The 20,026-nt window shown below is 39.9% G+C and overlaps 1 protein-coding gene across 5 annotated transcripts in view; it reads left to right on the top strand.

The window, feature by feature from the left end:
- Rnf111 (ring finger protein 111) overlaps positions 1 to 16,467 on the top strand; it is a 97,880-nt gene extending 81,413 nt beyond the window's left edge. For 3 of the 5 annotated variants that reach the window (XM_023712546.1, XM_004628864.3, XM_023712545.1), the window contains exons 8-14: positions 368 to 716; positions 3,823 to 3,948; positions 5,321 to 5,444; positions 10,979 to 11,071; positions 12,574 to 12,669; positions 13,615 to 13,742; positions 14,808 to 16,467. In XM_023712546.1, the coding sequence (XP_023568314.1) occupies positions 368 to 716; positions 3,823 to 3,948; positions 5,321 to 5,444; positions 10,979 to 11,071; positions 12,574 to 12,669; positions 13,615 to 13,742; positions 14,808 to 14,925 (1,034 nt within the window). In that variant the 3' untranslated portion in view covers positions 14,926 to 16,467. The remainder of the gene's footprint in view (positions 1 to 367; positions 717 to 3,822; positions 3,949 to 5,320; positions 5,445 to 10,978; positions 11,072 to 12,573; positions 12,670 to 13,614; positions 13,743 to 14,807) is intronic. The other 2 variants (XM_004628866.3, XM_004628865.3) reach the window with 1 other exon arrangement.
- Positions 16,468 to 20,026: the final 3,559 nt, after the last annotated feature.

Below are 20,026 nucleotides of genomic sequence, written 5' to 3'. Positions count from 1 at the left end.
AGCCCTTTCATTGTTTTTGTTGTTGTTGTTCTTGATACCCTCTACTATTCCATTGTGTATTCCACTCTTCAGCTGGTGAGTGTTTAAATTATTGGTAATTGTAACATCCTAAGAGTGAGATTGATCGGCCAAAGAACTGAGCTTCTGGGCGCTGCTTTGCTCTCCTGGGCTTGCAGCAGTTTCTGCTCTTTGGGGGTGGGGTTGTCAGTGAGGTTGAAGGTGGCAAATACAGAACAGAGAGGCCAGCCAGAATCATCAAGACAGCAGCCTGCTTAACCAGACTCCTCCAGCTAAGACTGTTCATGAATTTGTGTGCTCAATTGACTGTGTGGTACTGTGTGGCTCAACCAAACTATTTCTTTTGCAGATGCTTCTTTGCCGAGACCACTGCACCACCAAGCTTCAGCCTGCCCCCATTCTCATGGAAACCCCCCGCCTCAGCCTCAGCCTCCACCCCAAGTGGATTATGTCATTCCTCACCCTGTCCACGCTTTCCACTCTCAGATGTCTTCTCATGCAGCATCCCATCCTGTGGCCCCTCCACCACCCACTCACCTGGCCAGTGCAACGGCTCCCCTGCCCCAGCACCTCCCCTCTGCGCACCAGCCCGTCTCACACCATCTCCAGGCCACTGCTCCTCCTACGCAGAGACTGCACCCGCACGAGGTCATGCAGAGGATCGAGGGCCAGAGGAGGAGGCTGATGCAGCACCCCACGTACGTGTCCTGCTGTTTCCTAGTCATGCTTGCTTTTCTTGGCATTGCTCATTAATTTGATGGAATCTTTAGAAGTGATGTAGCTATCATGCAATCCTTAGTTTGTTAGAAAGTTTTGTTTTTTGTGGGGCTTGCACATGCTAAGCAAGAGCTCTTTCTCAAGCTACTTCCCCAGCCTGGAATCAATCTATCTATCTATCTATCTATCTATCTATCTATCTATCTATCTATCTATCTATCTATCTTTCTTTCTTTCTTTCTTTCTTTCTTTCTTTCTTTCTTTCTTCCTTCCTTCCTTCCTTCCTTCCTTCCTTCCTTCCTTCCTTCTTTTTTTTTTTTGCATATCCACATACAAAAACATACCCTCATACCCTTTCATTTCTTTTTAAAATTAATTTTATTGAGAAACAAATAGCACTGAGACAGTTTCAAAACAGGTTAGTAGGACAGTTTCAATAATTAACACATTGCATATTGTTGTGTTCATAGTAGTTATTCATAGTACAAGATGTAGACATGATATCCTGTTGAGAATTGCTTCTTTTTTTTTTCTGTAATTTTATTGAGAGACAAATAGCAATGAGACAGTTTCAAATCAAATTGGTATGATAGTTTCAATAATTAACACATTGCATACTCTCTTCCTAGTGGTTATGTGCTGTACAAGACGCAGACATGATATCCTCTCCACAAACACTATTACAAAAATCCCTCTATTCATTAAGAGAATGTAACTATATATCTGTCCTAACCATTTTGAATACACAGATACAAAATGGACATTCATCTGTATCCCCTTTTTTGTTTAGTTCTGTCATTTGAATACTATAGGTGTGTTAACTCAGCAAAATTTTCTGAAAGAGTCCAGTAGTCCATAATAGCATTGGGTCTTCCTCTTGACTGGCAGTGTCAGAAATTGTTGACCTGAGTCCCCTATAGCTCAGCATAATACCATGACTTTATTTCTTATACTTTGTTTTTATACTTTTCTGTTGGATGGTTAAGACCAAGATAAAGCAAGACCTATGCAACAAGAGTTGTAGCTTTTGGATCTGATAAGGTCAGTGAAATCCCCTCAGCATTTATCCTGAGATCCTGTACTTCAGATTGTAGATCCCTGGTCAGTGTCAACCATGCAGGTCTTGCTGTAGCCCAGGCTGGCCTCAGACTCAGCTGTCTTTCTGTCTTAGCCTCCTGAGTGCTGGGATGATGGGTGTGTACCACCATGTCCCACTGGAAATTAATTTTTTTTCCATTAAGTTGTAGGAATTTATTTTAAATAATCCTACAGTTGATTAAAAGGGAATTCAAAATAAAAAAGATACTTGAGGAAAGATGTGGGGCATGGACTTTGCGCACACTAAAACAACAGTGCCTCTAAAACTTAATTATCACAGTAAAAATTTTTTTCTTTTTTTCTTTCTTTCTTTTTTTTTTTCTTTTTGCGGAACCAGGGATTGAACTCAGGCCCTTGCACTTGCCAGGGAAGCACTTATTCCACTGAGCCATCTCCCAGCCCCCCAAAAATGTTTTCACATTAAAATTCTGCTTTTTGCTCAGGAGATAGCTGAGTGGGCTAATGCAAGGACCCAGGTTCAATCCCCCGTACCACATACCATGCTGCCCTGGAACCGGGTGTGGTGGTGCATGCCTATAATACCTATGCTGGGGAGGCTGAGCTAAGAGCATTGCTACGAGTCTGAGCTGCATAGTGAGACCCTGTACCAAATAAATTACAGATAAAAAAATTCTGCTTTTTGGTTTTTTCCCCATTTTTTACACAATTCAAAAGAAAAAAGCCCTAAAACCTTGATTATTTTTTCTTTGGACCAAATTCTCAATTTTCCTCTAAATTTATTGACCTGTAGAACTTTTCATGAAGTAAAATTTTGCAAGTGAAAGACTGAGATTTGAAAAGAAAAAGATGGATATCTTAAAGGGCATAGAGAATGTTCCGAACAAAGGATGATGGGAAAATAGTTTCAGTCAAGATTAATGAAATCAGACTACATGTAGCATATAACTCAATGACTGTTTCTTTAAGCAAACCTATCTGTTGTCCATTTCTTTAATATTTGATAGGAAGGACTGATGTTAAAAGAGGTCTGAGCAGCATGATTTACTGAAGAGTTGCAGAAAAAAATCAAGATCTTTTCTTTAAAAAAAAATTAATTAATTAATTAAATTAATTGTGTGTGTGTGTGTTTCTTGAGTCAGGTTCTTCTGCATAGTTCAGGTTGACCCTGACTTCACTTTGCAGCCCAGGCTGGTCTTGAGAATTAGCACAGTCCTCCTGCCTCAGCCTCCCTAATGCTAGGATCATAGACATGAGCCACCATGACTGGCCTACCATTTTATTATTGACTTTTTATAGAGAGAGTTACCAGCTGGTGTATACTCAAAATCCTAGTTATTCCTAGAGGCTGGAACGAGAGGCTTATAATTTTGAGGCTTGGTGAGTTTAGTGAGGCTGTCTCAAATTTAAAACATTCTGAGGATGCAGAGTAATGTTAGAACATTTGCCTAGCATGCATAAAACCCAAGTTCAATCCCTGGTACCAAAAGGGATTTAGAAAAGGAGTGTAAATTGCCAACTTAGTCATAGTCTCCAGTAGCTAGAGAATAGTTTTAACTTGTTGAATGTAAAATTTATAAGAGGTATTAGAAACTAGTAGAAGAGTTCATCTGTCTGTCTGTACCTGTCTACCAAATACTGCGGGTTGAACTCAGGGCTTCTGCACTGAGCTACATTCCCAGCCCATTTTATTTTGAGACAGGATCTCACAAAGTTGATTTTATTTTTGTTCAGTTTCTATTCTAATTTAAGTAAAGGAGATTACAAGCTAATGTTGAAATTGGCTGTGTCCTGGATATTTGAGTTGGAGGCATTGAAATAAAGGAGCAGCTAGAATTTGGGGAGGAGCTTATAGCTTCTTAATTTATTGTTAATTATTAAGTAACTTCATATGTTTATAATTTAGTGGTATGTTAATTTCAGAATTAATCTATAGATGTTCATAATACTAACTACAGAATTTTTTCTCCATTAAGAAACAACCAAGTATTCAATTATTTCCAGTGGTCCTTTTGTGTTTTGTGTTTCCAGGCGGGCACATGAGCGCCCCCCACCACACCCCCACAGGATGCACCCGAACTATGGTCATGGGCATCATATTCATGTGCCTCAGACAATGTCCTCCCACCCTCGACAGGCTCCCGAGAGGTCTGCCTGGTCAGTATCTCTTCATTCTAAATTTGTGCTCAGCAGCTTCTGGGAGGACTCTGGGGAGTAGGTGCTGGCGGTGGAGTCCGTGTAGGAGTCTTTTGGAAAAGCAAGTGCCTCAGCTTACCTGAGTCCCTGGGTCTAAGTAAATGTGGGGCTGGAAAGGAGATAACGGTATCTTCAGTTCTGGGCCAGGGAACGACCTTAAGCAAGAGTAGAGTGTTTTTGTTAATTGACAAATACTAATTGCATTCTTGTATTTATGGGCTAGTGGGTTATATTTTGGTAATGTATGTATTGTGGAACAATTAAGCAGGTTAGTTAGCGTATCTGTTACCTCATACTTAATTCTCCTTTATGGTAAGAAAGTTGGAAATTCTCTTCACTGATTTCATTCTTTGAGATCAGTTCTCTTGGTAGTTCAGGTTGGTCCTGCATTCACCATGTAACCAGGGCTACCTTAGCTTTGAAGTGCTACCTTAGCTTCCCAAGGCTGGGTTTAGAGGTGTGAAAATCCTTCTAGCAATTTGGAAATACGTAATGCATCATTATTCACTACAGTCACCATTTTATGCAGTGGAACACCAGATCTCAGTCCTAATTTGCTCTGCCACCTCAGATTCTGCCTTTGACAAAGAAACCCAGCCTCCTAGGTTTAGGCTTTTTCTTAGAGGAGTGGAAATAGATTCCCAGTAAGTTCTTTTCTGAATCCATTTTATGTAGGCGGTCAATAAGATTGTGGTTGATAGGGAGGGTTTTTTTTGTTTTTTTTTTTAAATGTGTGTGTGTTTTGAGATGGAGTCTCACTATGTAGCCCAGGCTGGTCATGAACTCATGGCAGTCCTTCTGCCTCAGCCTCTTGAGTGCTTGCTTGACAGGGACTTCTGAGGAAGAACATAAAAGTGAAATAATGAAGATTTAGCATATATTTTACCCTTTCTAAGGTTTTGTTTACCTTTGCTGTAGAAGACATAGAAGAGTTTATTTACTATGCTGATGCTTGATGCCAAGAACTCGGAGATGCGGCCAGTCAACAAAAGCCCAGGGGTATCTGTAACATTCTGATAAACCAGAGAAGTCAGCAACTTTGTATAGTTCTCACGTAGAACCAGGCTTGTAGTCTGGGAGGCCCTGAGGAGCTTTCCATTTTGCTCCCTTCCTTTCTGAGGTGTGCTACTAAGGACAGGTGCTGTGCTGCTCATGGTCACAAGACTAAGTTTTAAAAGTACCAGACACTTTGGACCTCAGCTCTTTTTCTTAGTTTTTTTAAGACAAGGAACTTTAGATTACTTTAACAAAATGTAAGTGTGGTGCCCAGGTGTGTTGCTGTGCCAGTGACTGTGATGGGGCCTCTGAGGTAAACTTTGTCCTCCTTTGTCAGGGAACTGGGCATCGAGACGGGAGTGACAACAGCTACTTACACGCCGGGGGCACTGCCCCCTCACCTGGCCCATTACCACGCGCCTCGGCTCCACCACCTGCAGCTGGGAGCACTTCCTCTCATGGTAATGTGGGCCATGTCCAGGTACTGGCGTGGCTTCTAGAAGTGATCTTAGTTCTAAGTGAAAAAAGTTTTAAAAATTGTGTTCTAATGTACTGCTTGTTATAGTTTTAATTGAACTTGAGAATAATTTTAGATGAAAATTGTACTATAAAAGGTATTTGAGGGCCGGGGAGATGGCTCAGTGGAATAAGCACTTCCCTGGCAAGTGCAAGGGCCTGAGTTCAGTCCCTGGTTCCGCAAAAAAAAAAAAAGGTATTTGATGCATTTGAATCTATTTGTGATTTGTATTGTAAAATGTATTTTAATGTACACAATGATTTGTGTGAAAAAGTGGGTTTTTTTTCCTCATTCTATCAAGAGAATCGTGAACTCCTGCCAGTGGGACTCATGCTTTTTAGTTTTTGTTTGTTGGTACCAGGAATTGAACTTAGGACCTTGTGACTGTCAGGCATGCGCTGTGCCATGAGTTCCATCCGTGGTCTGCTTCAGTTAAATTGCTGTCAGTGGGAACTGCTAGTGCATTTCTATTTGGAATAGGTAGTTAGTGAGGTGGTACTAGAGGGCTGCAGTGGGGTCAGGCGCATTACTGTGTGGGGCTGCTACCTGGGCTTCAGACTGCAGCAGTGAGGGGTTTTCACACAGCTCTGCCCCCAGGAACGCCACGAAGCTGGTGTCTCTAGATCTCGGGTAGCAGTCAGGCAGGAGTAAGAACGTGGGGGGCTGAGGGCATGGCTCAGTGGTAGAGTACCAGCCTAGCATTTGGGAAACTTGGGATCCATCCTCAGTACCTCCAAAATAAAATGAAAGGCGAGAGAGCTGCTGTGCCAAGAAACAGACGCGGGTGCCGTTGATGGAGGAATATCTCAGCGCTCTCTATGCTTTTACAGTGAGTTCATCTTGTAAGTAGAAAGGCTACATCACCTCAGATGTGTGAAAACATAAATGTGACAGTAGGGAGAAGGAAAGTGATTTGGGCATTATAGAAGAAATCACTTTTGGTAAATTCCCAAACAAAAGCAGTGGCAGTTGGCATGAAATCAGTGGGACACATTCATATAATATTAAGAGGACTTTCACTTCTCACTAAGAGGTTTAAAGGTGTACAGTAATACCACTTGGGATATTGGCGAATATTAGTTTGGAGAAAGGGTTAGCTTGGTTTGGGGCCTACCAAATCTGCGGTACTGCAGTAGGTCCAAGGCTTAGTAGGAAGTTTATGGTCTGTACCTCCACAGCTATCTGGGTTAAAGGTGAGTACATTTGTGGTCCTGTAATACTGTAGATAGTAACAGTCAAAGAAGATTAGATTTTGAGGGAAAATGTAAATGACAAGAAAGTGAATGTAGAATGCTAATGTTTATAGTATTTAAGATGAATGTAGAATGAAAATACAGGGGAAAATATTGTACCTCAGATGATTCTGAGAACTAGCTCACAAAGTTGAGAAACAAAGTTAAAGTATAATGTAATGGGGAAATGGGCTTTGGGCTGGGTGTGCTGGCGTGTGCTGCCTCGTACTTTGGGCTGGGTGTGGTGGCGTGGACTGCGTGGACTGCTATGAGCCGAAGGCCAGCCTGGGCTACATTGGGAGTTCAAGACCAGCCTTAACTACATATTGAGACCCTGTCTTTATAATAAACAACAAGTAACGTTGGAAAGTTATTGCTAAAGGTGCAAGTGCATTGCACTTCCTCTATTTTTGTTTTTGTGGGTAGAGTCTCTCTGTGTAGTGCAGATTGACCCTAAACTTGCTTATGTCACCTAGTCTGGCCTCAAACTTTCAGTGATTCTCCTGCCTCAGCCTCCAGAGTGCTGGGGTTGCAGTGTGTGCCACCATGCCCTGCCAGTGTTCTTTTTCATAATATCTGTGTCCAAATGCAGTCAGCTTTGAGTAGCCCCTGTGGTTAACACTCTCCACTCCTGTGAAAGATAGGGATAGCTCTGGGCACAGTAACTGGCTGTGTGTAATCTTGCTTTGTGTGTTTCTGTTTAAAGACAGCTCATACGTAGTGTGTAGCATTGGCTTGCTGGTTTCGCACTGACAGGCAGCAGCAGGGTGGCTTAGTCCGAGCACACTGTAGTCCCACTGGCTGAGTGCATGCTTTAACCACAGCACGTTGACAGCCTTCTTGTCTTGGGAACCCAGACAGTCCTTGAGCCTTGTACTCATGGCCTGGCCGTGCCACACGATGGGGTCATTCACTAGTAGCACAGAAGACAAACTGTTAGATGCAATGTAGAGGATATTCCAGTTGTAAGTTGCATTGGGTTGAGAGGGCAGGGCCTTGGGACCTGCACAGTGGCAGCAATACTTTGACCCCACTGCACACATTGCCAGTGGGCTGTGATGGCATAGCCAGATCATGAACAGTGAAGATTGACTACACCTTACAAAAAGGAACCACTGTAGTGGTTGTGATCGAGCTGAGGTGTAGGGTGGGGAGGTCGAGATGGGGCAGTCACAGGCTTTAGGCCAGCCCTTAGCTAGGGAGACTTTTCTCAAAAAATAAAAAGGGTTGAGGATTGAGTTCAGTGTATGCGATACCTTGGGTGTGAGGCCCGGTGCTGGAGGAGAGGAAGGGCACTGTTGGATCTCACTGATGGGTGCAGTGCTTCCCTGCCCCAAGCAGGACACCTTTGGTTATTAGCAGAGGAGGGGACATAAACTTGAAGTTACTTTGTGTGGGGAAAATATGTTTTGTTTTGTTGTTTTTTTTTAAATAGCCACTCTGGCTTTCATTTTATTAGGTTTCGCTTGGTGTTTCTTTTGGGAAAATATGTTTTGAAGGCTGGGGAGATAGCTCAGTAGAGTAAGTGCTTGCCTGGCAAGCGCAGGGTCCTGAGTTCAGTCTCCGGTACTTGAAAAAAAAAAAAAAAAAAAAGGAAAATATGTTTTGACTGTTTGTGTGTATGTATGATTGCTTGCTTGATTTTTGAGACAGGCTCTTGCTTTGTAGCCCAGACTGGTCTTGAACTCCTGCCTCAGCAAACTGATTGCTGAATTTATAGATGTGTACCACCATGTCTGGCTTTTTTTGCTGTTTTTTCCTAAATTTGCATTTTCTATTAGTATATGTCTGTCATATGTATCAGTCACATTCATCGTAGGAAATTTGTACATGTAACTTTTTTTTTCCTTGAGATAAGGTGTCACTATGTAGTTTGGGCTGGCCTTGAACTCCCAGCAATCCTGGCTCAGCCTCCTCAGTGCTAGGATTACAGGGGTGCACCACCATGCCTGACCAACATAATATATCTTGGTTATTCTTTTTTCCGTTCCCCTCCCTTCCTTTCAACCCTTTTCCCCTTCTCCATTATAAAAGCTTTGTTTCCATCTTTCTTTTTTCATTCTCTTCCCCTTCTCCCTTCTCTGGTTCTCCTTACCATTTGAAAAAGTTCTTCCTCCTTCCCAGTCTCTCCTTTCTCCTTCATGCTCCTTATTTGCTCTTTGGGTTTCTCCTATAAGAGAAACTGGTATTTTAACCTGTGTGTCTGGTTCATTTCACTTGTTTATGGTCGGTTACATCCATTTTCCTACAAATGATTCAAAGTTATCCTTCCTTATGGCAGAGTAGTGCTCCATTGGGTCTAAATACAGTTTCCTTACCCATCCATGTGTTGTTGGGCATGTGGGCTGTTTCCAAGATTTAGCTATTATAAATTGTGCTGTTACAAACATTGATGTGTATATATCACTGTAGTAAGTTTTTTTTTTTTTTTAACTCTTTAGGGAAGATACCTAGGAAGGGGACCAGCTGGGTCAAATGAAACCTCTCGTTCTAGTTTTTGGAGGAATCTCCATCCTGATTTCCGTAGTGGTTGTACCAGTTTACATTTCCACCAGCATTGATTGGAGAAGGGTTCCTTTTTCCACACACCCTCACGAGCTCTTTTTTTTTTTTAAGACGGACTTTTGCTGTGAAGTTCAGGCTGGTGCTGAATTCAGTTTGTAGTCCAGGTTGGCCACGAACTTGTGATGATCTCCTGCCTCAGCCTCTGGAATGCTGGGATGACAGGTGTTTGCATCTGCACCCGTCTTCACCTGCCTTTGTCTTTGGTTGATAATAGCTGTTCTTTCTGGATGGAGATGGAATTTCATTGTTCTTTTAATTTGGATTTTTCAAATGACCATGAGGTTGAACATTTTTTTCCATATGTTTATTTTCTGTATTTCCAAATGTCTATTTATTTCAAATGCCCAATTTTGGATTGAATCTTTAAATTTGGGGAGTTTAATACTATTCAGCAGAGCTTTCTGAAGTTACCAAAATCATCATCTTCCTGCTGCTTGCTCATCCGTCTGTCCATCTGTCCGTCCTTCCTTCCTTCCATCCGTCTGTCCTTCCGTCCGTCTATCCTTCCTTCCTTCCTTCCTTCCTTCCTTCCTTCCTTCCTTCCTTCCTTTTTCTAAGATACTAGGGATTGAATACAACACTTGCTGAACTTTGTCCCCAGCTCTTTATTTTGTTTTGTTGCTTTATGTTATACTTTTTCTTAAATGTATTTGATACAGGGTCATACTACACAGCTTAGACTTAGTGATCCTCCTGTTTTCAGGCTCCCCAGTGCTGGGATTGCAGGTGTGCTACCACGCCCTGTCTCAGTTGCTGGCTCAGTGTGCCCAGGGCCAGGCCCAGTGCAAGCAGGTGCTTAGTCTGTGGAGCCATCTCACTGGCCCGTGGTAGGCTATTAGTTTTGGTTCTGGTAATCAAATTCAGGGCCTCATACTTGCCCAGTAGCGTTGTGCTTACCAAGCTATCTCCCTGGGCCCCTAGCCCTTTATTTTAGACTAGGGTGTCACATTGAGTTTCCTGGGCTAGTCTCAAACCTGGGATCTGTTTGTCCCCAGAGTGCTAGGATTAGAGGCAGGCAGCACTGCGCTCGGCTTGACAAGATCATAGAAAAATTTTATTCTATTTAAGTTGATGCTGCTGAGAATGCCAGCTTAAGTCTGGGTATTTTCTAGATAGATGTCTGTCACCATCATCTTTTAGTTTTTGAGGTGTAGTCTTGCTATGTTGCCCAGGCTGTCCTTGAGCTTGTGGGCTCAAGTGATCCTCCTGTCTCAGCCTCCTGCATACCTGGGACTGTATGGCTTGTATGTGTATAGAGCTGGTTTGTGCAAGACAAATCAAGTACAATAGACTTGTCTCATGGAACTGTTTTTTTTTTTTCTAACTGCTTTAAGTTATTTTACAAATGCCAAATGTAATCCCCCAAATCTTTGGGGAGCTGAGACAGGAGGATACCATATTTGAGGCCAACTTAGGGGACATAGCAAGACCCTCACTCAAAATGATAAAAGGATGGGAATGTAGTTCGCTAGTAGAGTGCTTGCTTAGCATGCATGAGGGAAAAAAGATTTTAAGAGGACCCTAACACTATTCTAAAATACTTATTTGAAATTAAGTATCCATACTGAAGTTGAATGTTGTTTATTGTATGTAGAGCACTGAATGTCTTGAATCACTCAATATAAACAGTAAAACCTAAGTCTGCTTTTAACTGATCAGCCTATCTCCTGTATTAAAATAGGTTCCTGACATGGCAGGCTATCCTCACATTCGTTACATTTCATCAGGCCTGGACGGAACATCATTCAGAGGTCCCTTTAGAGGCAATTTTGAGGTACGTAATGAAAAAATGAAATGAAGATACTTGTCGTGGTCTCATTACTGCAGTGGAGCTATTAGCACACACCGTAGGTGGTCACAGTTCTGCAGGAACGCTGCAGGGTCTTGGAATCAGACAGCAGTAAAATGTCTTCATTTCTAATACTGCTTCTGAGGTTACAGAAAGACTTATAAGTGGTATTCAGAGTCAAAAGTTACCCAGGTATTTAAAAGAGTTGATGAAAATATCTAGCATAAAAGAATATGTCAAAATTACTAAATCAGTATAAGAATCAGATAAAGAACTATGCCATTAAATGAAGGGTGAAAAACACAACACCCAAGCTTAGTATTTAGAGAAAGGACTGAAAAATACATATAATCCCAAGTAATTCACTTTGTAACTAAATAACCACTTGTTCCAGTTTTCAGGATGAACAAACCATTTATATATTATCTAAAGTTTTGGGGCCAGTGAGATAGCTCAGCACGGACTAAGCACCTGCATTGGCAAAAGCAGGGATCAGGGATTGATCCCCGGTCCCACATGCCTCACTGGCCCCACCCCCCAGGGCATGCTGAACCTGTGACTTAAGTCTGGACGTGGTGGCACACACCTGTAATACCAGCACTGGGAAGGCTGAAAACAGGAGGATCACTATGAGTCTGAGTTGCATAGTGAGACCCTGTATGAAATACATAAATGAAAAAAGGAAAAAAAAGATTATAAAGTTTTGTTACATTTCATGTCAGTTTGACAGTAGGAGTTGTCATTTAGAACTACTGTTACTTAATGGGGTAATGTCATCTATACACTTAGAATGTAGAGCGTTACCCAGCACCACACAGCAGTGCTGTTGTCCTAGTTTCTTAGGATGAATGCAGTACCATCTCAGTTCTCTGAGAAAACTTAACACATAACCATTTTGTCTTGACAACCTGCCCTATAGAAGAATTTTATGAACAGCTGTTAGCTTCTCATGTATAAGTGCTTTCTTTTTAGATAGGGTATCAGGCTTGCTCTGCAGCTCAGGCTGGCCCTGAACTGCTATGTAGTAACCCAGGTGAGCCTTGAACTCACAACAGTCCTCTTGCCCCTGCCTGCCAAGGCCTGGGACTATGGGCATGTGTCATCATGCCTGGCCAAATAAGATTTTTCTAAAACAAATTATATATTTTTTTGGTGGGGGAGTTTCTTTCTGAGACAAGAGTCTCACTTTAGTTTGGACTGGCCTCAAACTCACAGTAGTCCTCCTGCCATGTTGGGGTTACAGGCATGCGCCTCAATGCTTTGCACAAAATATAACTGTAGGTATATAAATATAGCTGTTTCTGTTTTGGAAAGATTGGCAACACTATTCAAGGAATGCTTGGTATTCAAAATAGTGGCTTTATATATTAGTGTGTATTAATTCCATATAATAGTAGGTTTTATTGTATCATTTTCACATATACATGTATTTTGATCCTGTCCAACCCCCTATAAATTGGATTTTAAAACTAGTTTTTTATTTTTAGGAGCTGATTCATTTGGAGGAAAGATTAGGAAATGTCAATCGTGGAGCATCCCAGGGGACTATTGAGAGATGCACATATCCACATAAATACAAGAAGGTAAGAGTTTATTTTCAAAATTTCTAGAAAGTATTGAGATATGTACAGTGCAGTATCATAAACTTTGAATCTGTGAAGTCCAGCTGTGACATTATTTTTATCAAAGCAGTATAAATACATGCTGAAAAATGTTGTAGAATTACAAAAATGCATATTAGGAAATTTCTTGCCCCATATACTATAGTTTTCCTTTGGAGAAGTAAAAGCATAATGATTACTTTTGTAATTTTTGAACATTTTTTTTTATTTTATAGTATGCATATTTATATATGTGGGTTTTTTGCACTTGTAGAAAAACAAAAGGGGATGATAGACACAGTTGTGTCTGTCACTGTTTCGTTCCTTGTCCGCACTCACACGTCATGTTCTTGGTAACCACTTACACAGAACGCCCTCGTGTGCCAGTGCTGTAGTTGAGTTTGCCTGGCGGTTCACTTTGGTGGGCATTGTGTTGGTCTTCATTTCTTATTGGTCTTTTACCCATTGTCTTTTTTTTTTTTTTTTTTCCCCCATTGCCTTTTCTGTAGCATTATATCTGGAAATTACTGGTTAGGCATGTTAAATAAGCTACTTGCAACAAAGAATAAACAATACTTGTACTGCAGTAAGAATAATAAAATGTTGACACTGCTGTTCTTTGTAGTTTTTATATTTTCTAAGAGTATTAATAATCATTAGTAAAATAAAATTTTGTTAGGTATGTTCAGAATAGCACTGAAATAAAATTTATGTAATGTATAATTCTTATTTAGATTAAAAGTAACTAATTTTAGACTAATGATTTTGCTTTTGATGCTAAATAATACTTGATAGTTACTTAACTCTTCAAATTTTTTGAGTTTTACATGAGGAATAACTTGTATGTAAATGTATGGTTTTGCTTTGTTTTGTTTTTAAATAAATGCAGACTTTACTCAGTTGTTCAATGTCATCTCTGCTAATAAGGTAACAACTGATTGGTTCTCACAGAGGAAACTGCACTGCAAACAAGATGGGGAAGAAGCGACTGAGGAGGACACCGAGGAGAAGTGCACGATCTGCTTGTCGATTTTAGAGGAAGGTGAAGATGTGAGGTAACTAGATTCTAATCGCCTACAATTCATTCTCAGACTGTTCAGAAACCCTATTTGAAGTAAACTCAAAACCAAATAGTGATTACTGCTGCTGGCCTACCCTCTTTCACAACATTGACTAGCTTTGTGCAGTGAGTGAAAGAATCAAAGGCGAAAATCTGTATTAACAAAGGTGTGGAAAATATATTACCTACTTTAGAGTCACACCAGCAGTTGGCCAGGGAAAATTTTTAATCAAAGCTGTCTTCTGTACATCTTGTAGAAATTAGAATTTTAAAGGCTTTAGAGATGTAGTAATACATTCTCCATAAAAAGAGATCAAAATTGGGGGTTGTAGTGCATTTCTGTAATCTCATAGTCAGGACACTGAGGCAAGAGGATTGCCAATTCAAGCCCAACTTGGACAGTTTAGTGAAACACTGTCAGAGGGAGAAAAGGAACAAGAGTTTGTGATCTAGAAAATGCTATTATGCTAATCTAATATTATTTGTGGACATTTTCTTTGTATAATTTAAGAAATTTTCTTTTTATGTGATACGCAGTTCTGTGAAATACATAATAAAACTATAGTGTTGTCATAATAAGGGTACCTTTGTCATATCTGGTCAACTGGCTAATAGAGAAAAAAGAAAAATATTGTATACCATATCACAGAATAAGGTCTTATGCACACTGTATTCCAGTGAAGTTTTATAAATATAAAGTACTTTTATAGTATTAATACTATTAATAGAGGAATTGGAACCCTTCTTTTTAGCTGCCATTGTATTTTTAAACTGTTTGAGAAGAAAAATGGAACAGTTGGCCCTGTGGTTTTTGTTTGTACAAGTGAGATTTTATACAATTTGTTTTCAGAACTTTGACAGCTTTGTACATCATATTATTCAGAGTGCTAACTGCATCTGTTAGCATTCTCATTAGAGTGTTCTTTTATTTTTTTGCATCAGAAAGTCACGTTGTAACTTCAAAACACCACTGAGTTATTGTGTATATTATTTGCTTCAAAAGAAACGTGGCATGTGTTTGTCATAAGCTTAGTTCTGCTCTTTGTCTTGGCCATAACAGGCGCCTTCCCTGTATGCACCTTTTCCACCAAGTATGTGTGGACCAGTGGCTGATCACCAACAAGAAGTGCCCCATATGCAGAGTGGACATTGAGGCCCAGCTGCCCAGTGAAAGTTGACACCGTGTTTCCGAACTCTTGCCCTCCCTCTCAGCCTATTCTTCCTGGTACTGCAGTCAACCAAAGATGGCATGACCTACCTGCGCAGATTTGGGAGCATCGAGCTACAAGTGCTGGCTCTGCTGTATGGTACAACTAACGCTAGACCTGCAATTTATGTATACAGTTGATTTTGATGTATTTATAAAGGCTTTTTTTCTTTCCTAGATTTGACATTTTTTTTTCCTGTATCATTTTACTGTATTTTTGCATGGTTCCTTGTATTGCATTTCTTTGCACATATTATGGGCTTGTGACCCTAAACTTGCAGGCAAGATTAGCTGCTTTAGTAAGTAGAATTTTGTGGTCTTTTTGTTTTTTACATAGTACCAAGCCTTGAGAATTATGCATTTTTTTTTTTTTTACCCATTACTAACCTTTAATTTAATCAATCATGTACTTTAGTTTAATGTGTAAAGATCCTCTAGAAAATGATAATATTGTGTATTAAGACATTCCTTAACTAGGACAAATGGCTGCTGTATAGTTACAATATGGATTCTGAGTTAGCTGTCACCCTTAATACTGGGAGCAGAGCACGACCCTGTCCAGCTGGGTGCAGGCGGTGCACATATCGCCAGAGTGATCAGTAGGGCTCTTCTTGGTGTATCATTTTCCTTCCAGCACAGTGCAGATAGAGTTGAATATTGATACCATAAATTTAGACTGCTGTTTTGATTGTATTTATCTTTTTCTACATCATTTAGAACTTTATTTCCCTGATTCAATTTTTGCTGCTGTGAAACAGCTTTGATGAACACTAAATATTACTTTCAATTAGCTGAATTGTACATACTTGCAGATTTAACAAAATTTTAGGGAAATTGAAAAAGACATGTAGAATTTTGTTCAGTCTTCTGCTAAGCTCAAATAGTAAGATATCTGCTTACATTAATTTTGTAAATCCATTCAGCCAAGATTTAGAATTTCAGTTGTTGGCAGGTATCTGTGCATTTCGTAGAGTGTCTGAAAGTCCCAAGATTACTTTTAAGGGATTTTTATTAGTTTAAAGATAAATAAAATCAGCTGAATCTACATGTCTCTTGTTTTATTTCTCTCTAAACTTGAAAACAATAAATCTGCAGATACTGTGAGGCACAAAGCATGCTGTCAGCTGCTGTTGCTATGGTTATAGACCCCACTTCATACATTACCAAGAGTCGATCACTGATTTAAATTTTTTTAATTTCTATAGTTAAGATATACTGCATAATATAGAGTATAAAATTAAGTTAACATACTAACATTTCTCCTTTGGAGGAAGTTTTAATCCACTTCAGGATGCCTATTATCGAGATACTTTCATATACAGGATAGCCTAATTTTATTGGTTTAAATATGCTTCATATGCGCCAGATTTCAAATGCATCCAGTCAGTAATATCACTGCCTGTATGTGGAAGACATGTTCCCATGGATCAAATGTGGAGATGTCAATAAGCTTGCATTAAGCCACCTGCTTTGTAAGTGGATTGATTAATAAATAACTTATATTTCTATTGTCTTTGTGTTTCATAATTAGTTCTTATAAAATAATATGTTAAACCTCTTGGAATTGAAAAATAGAAATCTCATCAAAACTGGTCTTTGCAGAATGTAGTTTTTGTATTCAATCGGTTAACGCCTCTTTTCTGTTAGTAATTGTTAACGCTGTAGTCATTGTCTCTATTAAATGCTTTACCATACTACGTATGCATATCTAGGATTGTGGAATGGATTAAGAAATGGAGATATCACATTACATTTTTAAATAGTACATGTGAGCTAGAGTGGTGGCGCCTGCCTGAAGGCCCAACTACTTGGGAGGCTGGCACAGGAGGATCGCAGGTTTGTGGCAAGTTTGGGTAATTTAGCAGGACCCTTTTACGAAACTAGATTTGACAAGTGCTGGGGGTGCATTGCTCATTGCTAGAATACTGTCCACGCATGCAGGAAGAGGAACTCTGTGTAGTCCTCCAGTACTGCACAGAGAATAAAAAGTACCTGTGATGATGAGGCTTCAGGGTAGAAGGCTGGGGAACTGTAGGAAGAGAATTACTTGTGTCTTCTGTCTTCCTTTCAGTAGCCTGTCTGGATGTAAGGTTGCTGTTGGGGACACCCAGGTCTGGCCAGGTTATCGAGGTTATCAGTAATCTGAGGAGGAATCTGTCCATGGGATCCTCTGCATGATTCCTAAACACAAGAAAAGCACAGGACAGCGTCTGTGCTTTTCAGTATTACATGACAAACTTTTGATTTATTTTATACTTGATAGTGATTTTTTAGTGTAGATAAAGTTTTTAGGTACTTTAAATTTTATTTAAAATAGTTCTTGCCTAAATGTGAATTATTTGTGCAGGAACCTATTATGCTGCTACTAACTCAGTAAACAAACAAAACAACCAAAAAACGTGATTACAGTCAACCAGGTAAGGAACAAAATGTTTTTGGACATTGTCACTGTGTGTGCTTTGTCTGGTTGTCGTCTTTGCCCTACCACATCTTAGGTCTTTTGCATTTTATTTTATTTATTTATTTATTTTTTCTTTTCAAAGTTTTATTGATAAACATATAGCAGTGAGACAGTTTCAAATCAAATCGAAAGTACAGTTTCAACAAATAATACACTGCATATATTCTTCTTAGTGGTTAATTGCTGTACAAGATGCGGACTTGTGATCCTACTTACAAACACCATTAGAACAAATCATTCTATTCATTAAGAGAATGCAACTATATATCTATTCCAACCACTTTGAATACACAGGTACAAAATGGACATTCATAGTTATATCCCAATTTTTTTAAGTTCCGTTGTTGAATATTATAGGTGTGTAAACTCAGCAAAATATTCTAAAAGAGTCCAGTAGCCCATAATAGCATTGGGTCTTCTGTTTAACTGGCAATGTCAGAAATTATTGACCTGAGTCCCCCACAGCTCAACATAACAACATGGCTTTACTTCCTATATTTCGTGTTCATACTTTTCTACTGGATGGTTAAGACCAAGGTAAAGCAGGACCTGTGCAACAAGAGTTGTAGCTTTTTGGTCTGAGAAGGTCAGTGAAATGCCCTCAGGGGGCTGGGGAGATGGCTCAGTGGTCTAAAGCACCTACCTAGAACAAGCTTAGCAAAACAAAGGGACCGCTGTTCAATCCCCCAGCACCACATGCCAGCCAGCCCCGCCCCCTGGTGGGCTGAGCTGGCCACACACACACACACACACACACACATAAATAAATATTAAAAAAAAAAAAAAAAATGCCCTCAGGATTTATCCTGAGATCCTGTACCTCAGATTGTAGAACCTTTGTCAGTGGCAGCCATGTGGATGAGTCACGGCCAATGCTTGGCCAATGTGCTCTCTGTGAAAGCCTGAGAGAGTGTCTTCTCCCCATGTGACTCTCTTTAGGCACACTCTACTTCATCGATCACTTTCCTCTTTGGCCCCATAATCTTCTTGATCAGAAAATGTGGGACACTACCGAGGTACATGACGTTACAGTACAAGTTCTCATATGTCCTGAGTCTTAATTGACCTTAGAAAGGCTAGGGCCAAAATGTTGGCTTTCCTTGTAGCCCTCCTTTTTCTCTAATTTTGGTCTGCAAACTTAGGTTGTTAACCATCCAGAAGACAAGCTTATTGTTATTATCAAACGGTTTAGGCTATCAAGCTTAACCTCACTATCTCACTGCATTTCAAACATCTTAGGCATAATAAGGAACAGGTATTTTTTGTCTTTGGCATTTTAGCCGAAACTTTCCATACCTGTTTTTTTTTATTGAGATAAGGTTTCGCTATGTAGTATAGGCTGGCCTCAAACTTGCAGTGGTCCTCCTGCCTCAGCTTCCTGGTGCTGGGATTACAGGCATGCACCACCATGCCTGACAAGTTCTCCAAAAGTTAAGAGTAAAGTTCTTTAGCCGTTGTTTTCACTGCTGTTAACATGCAAGTGAAGACTAATATTGGCAATTTCTCTCACTTCAGTGAGTTAATTTTTGTTGCTAGTATAAAGCATTTGAGCCATAACACCTGACATAGAGAAAATTGATTCTGCTTAAAAATTAGTTATTTATAACTAGTTCAGATTCTGAAAGTAAAATACAAACTCTTGTGGATTTTTTGTTACTATTACTATTTTTTATGTATTTAGGATAGGGTCTTACTACATAAATCAGACTTATAGTGATCCTTCTGTTTTCAGCCTCCCAAGTCCTGAGATTATAGGCACTCCTCCCCCACGCCCCGTCTCCATCCCTTCTCAGCTCGCCCTGGGGACAGGGCTGGCACAGCATGCCAGGGGTCGAACCCTGGTCCCTGTGTCTGCCTAAGCAGTTGCTTTAATCCGCTGAGCTATCTGGCTGGCCCTGACATTTCTTTATTAATATTTCATGAATGGGAAAATGAACTCTGTAGAAAACACACCTTAACTTCTACTTTAACCTCTGGGAATATAGTAATTTTTTTTTTTTTACTAAGAACTTCATTATCACAGTAGTAGATATTAAAGTTATACTCTACCATATATGTTAGTCATTTTCTGGAATTAAAAACTATATTGAGGGGCCAGGGAGATAGCCCAGTTGAATAAGCGCTTCTCTGGCATGCGCAAGGGCCTGAGTTCAATCCCTGGTTCCACCAAAAAAATAAATAAATAAATAAAAACTATATTGAAGGACTTGGTGTGTAGCTCAGTGATCGAGTGCATGCCTAGCATGTACAAGGCCCTGGATTTGATCCCCAGTTTCATGAAAGAAAAACTCAAAAAAACAGTTATTCCGAAAAAAATGAACGTTACCAGTTATATTCCGTCATTGCCAAAAGGGGGACAGTCTGTAATGTAATTACACATTCACAGAACACCGATGACTTTTTGAAAATAATGGAAATAATATAAATGTTGGAGTCAGATTTGGTCTTTGAATTGTACAAGTTTGAGCAGCTTTTTTAAAAATACGGATTTATTTATTTGGATGTTTTTCCACTTGCTTTTTTTTTTTTTTTTTTTTTTTTTTTTTTTTTACAGGAAATTGCTTGGTAGTGCAGGCTGGCCTCCACCTCTCGGTGAGCCTCTATCTTCAGC

This window comes from Octodon degus, unplaced genomic scaffold, assembly GCF_000260255.1.
Source record: "Octodon degus isolate 3935 unplaced genomic scaffold, OctDeg1.0 scaffold00026, whole genome shotgun sequence".
NCBI lineage: Eukaryota > Metazoa > Chordata > Mammalia > Rodentia > Octodontidae > Octodon > Octodon degus.
The sequence above is the reverse complement of the archived record's forward strand: the minus strand, read 5'-3'. Positions and strand labels throughout refer to the sequence as shown.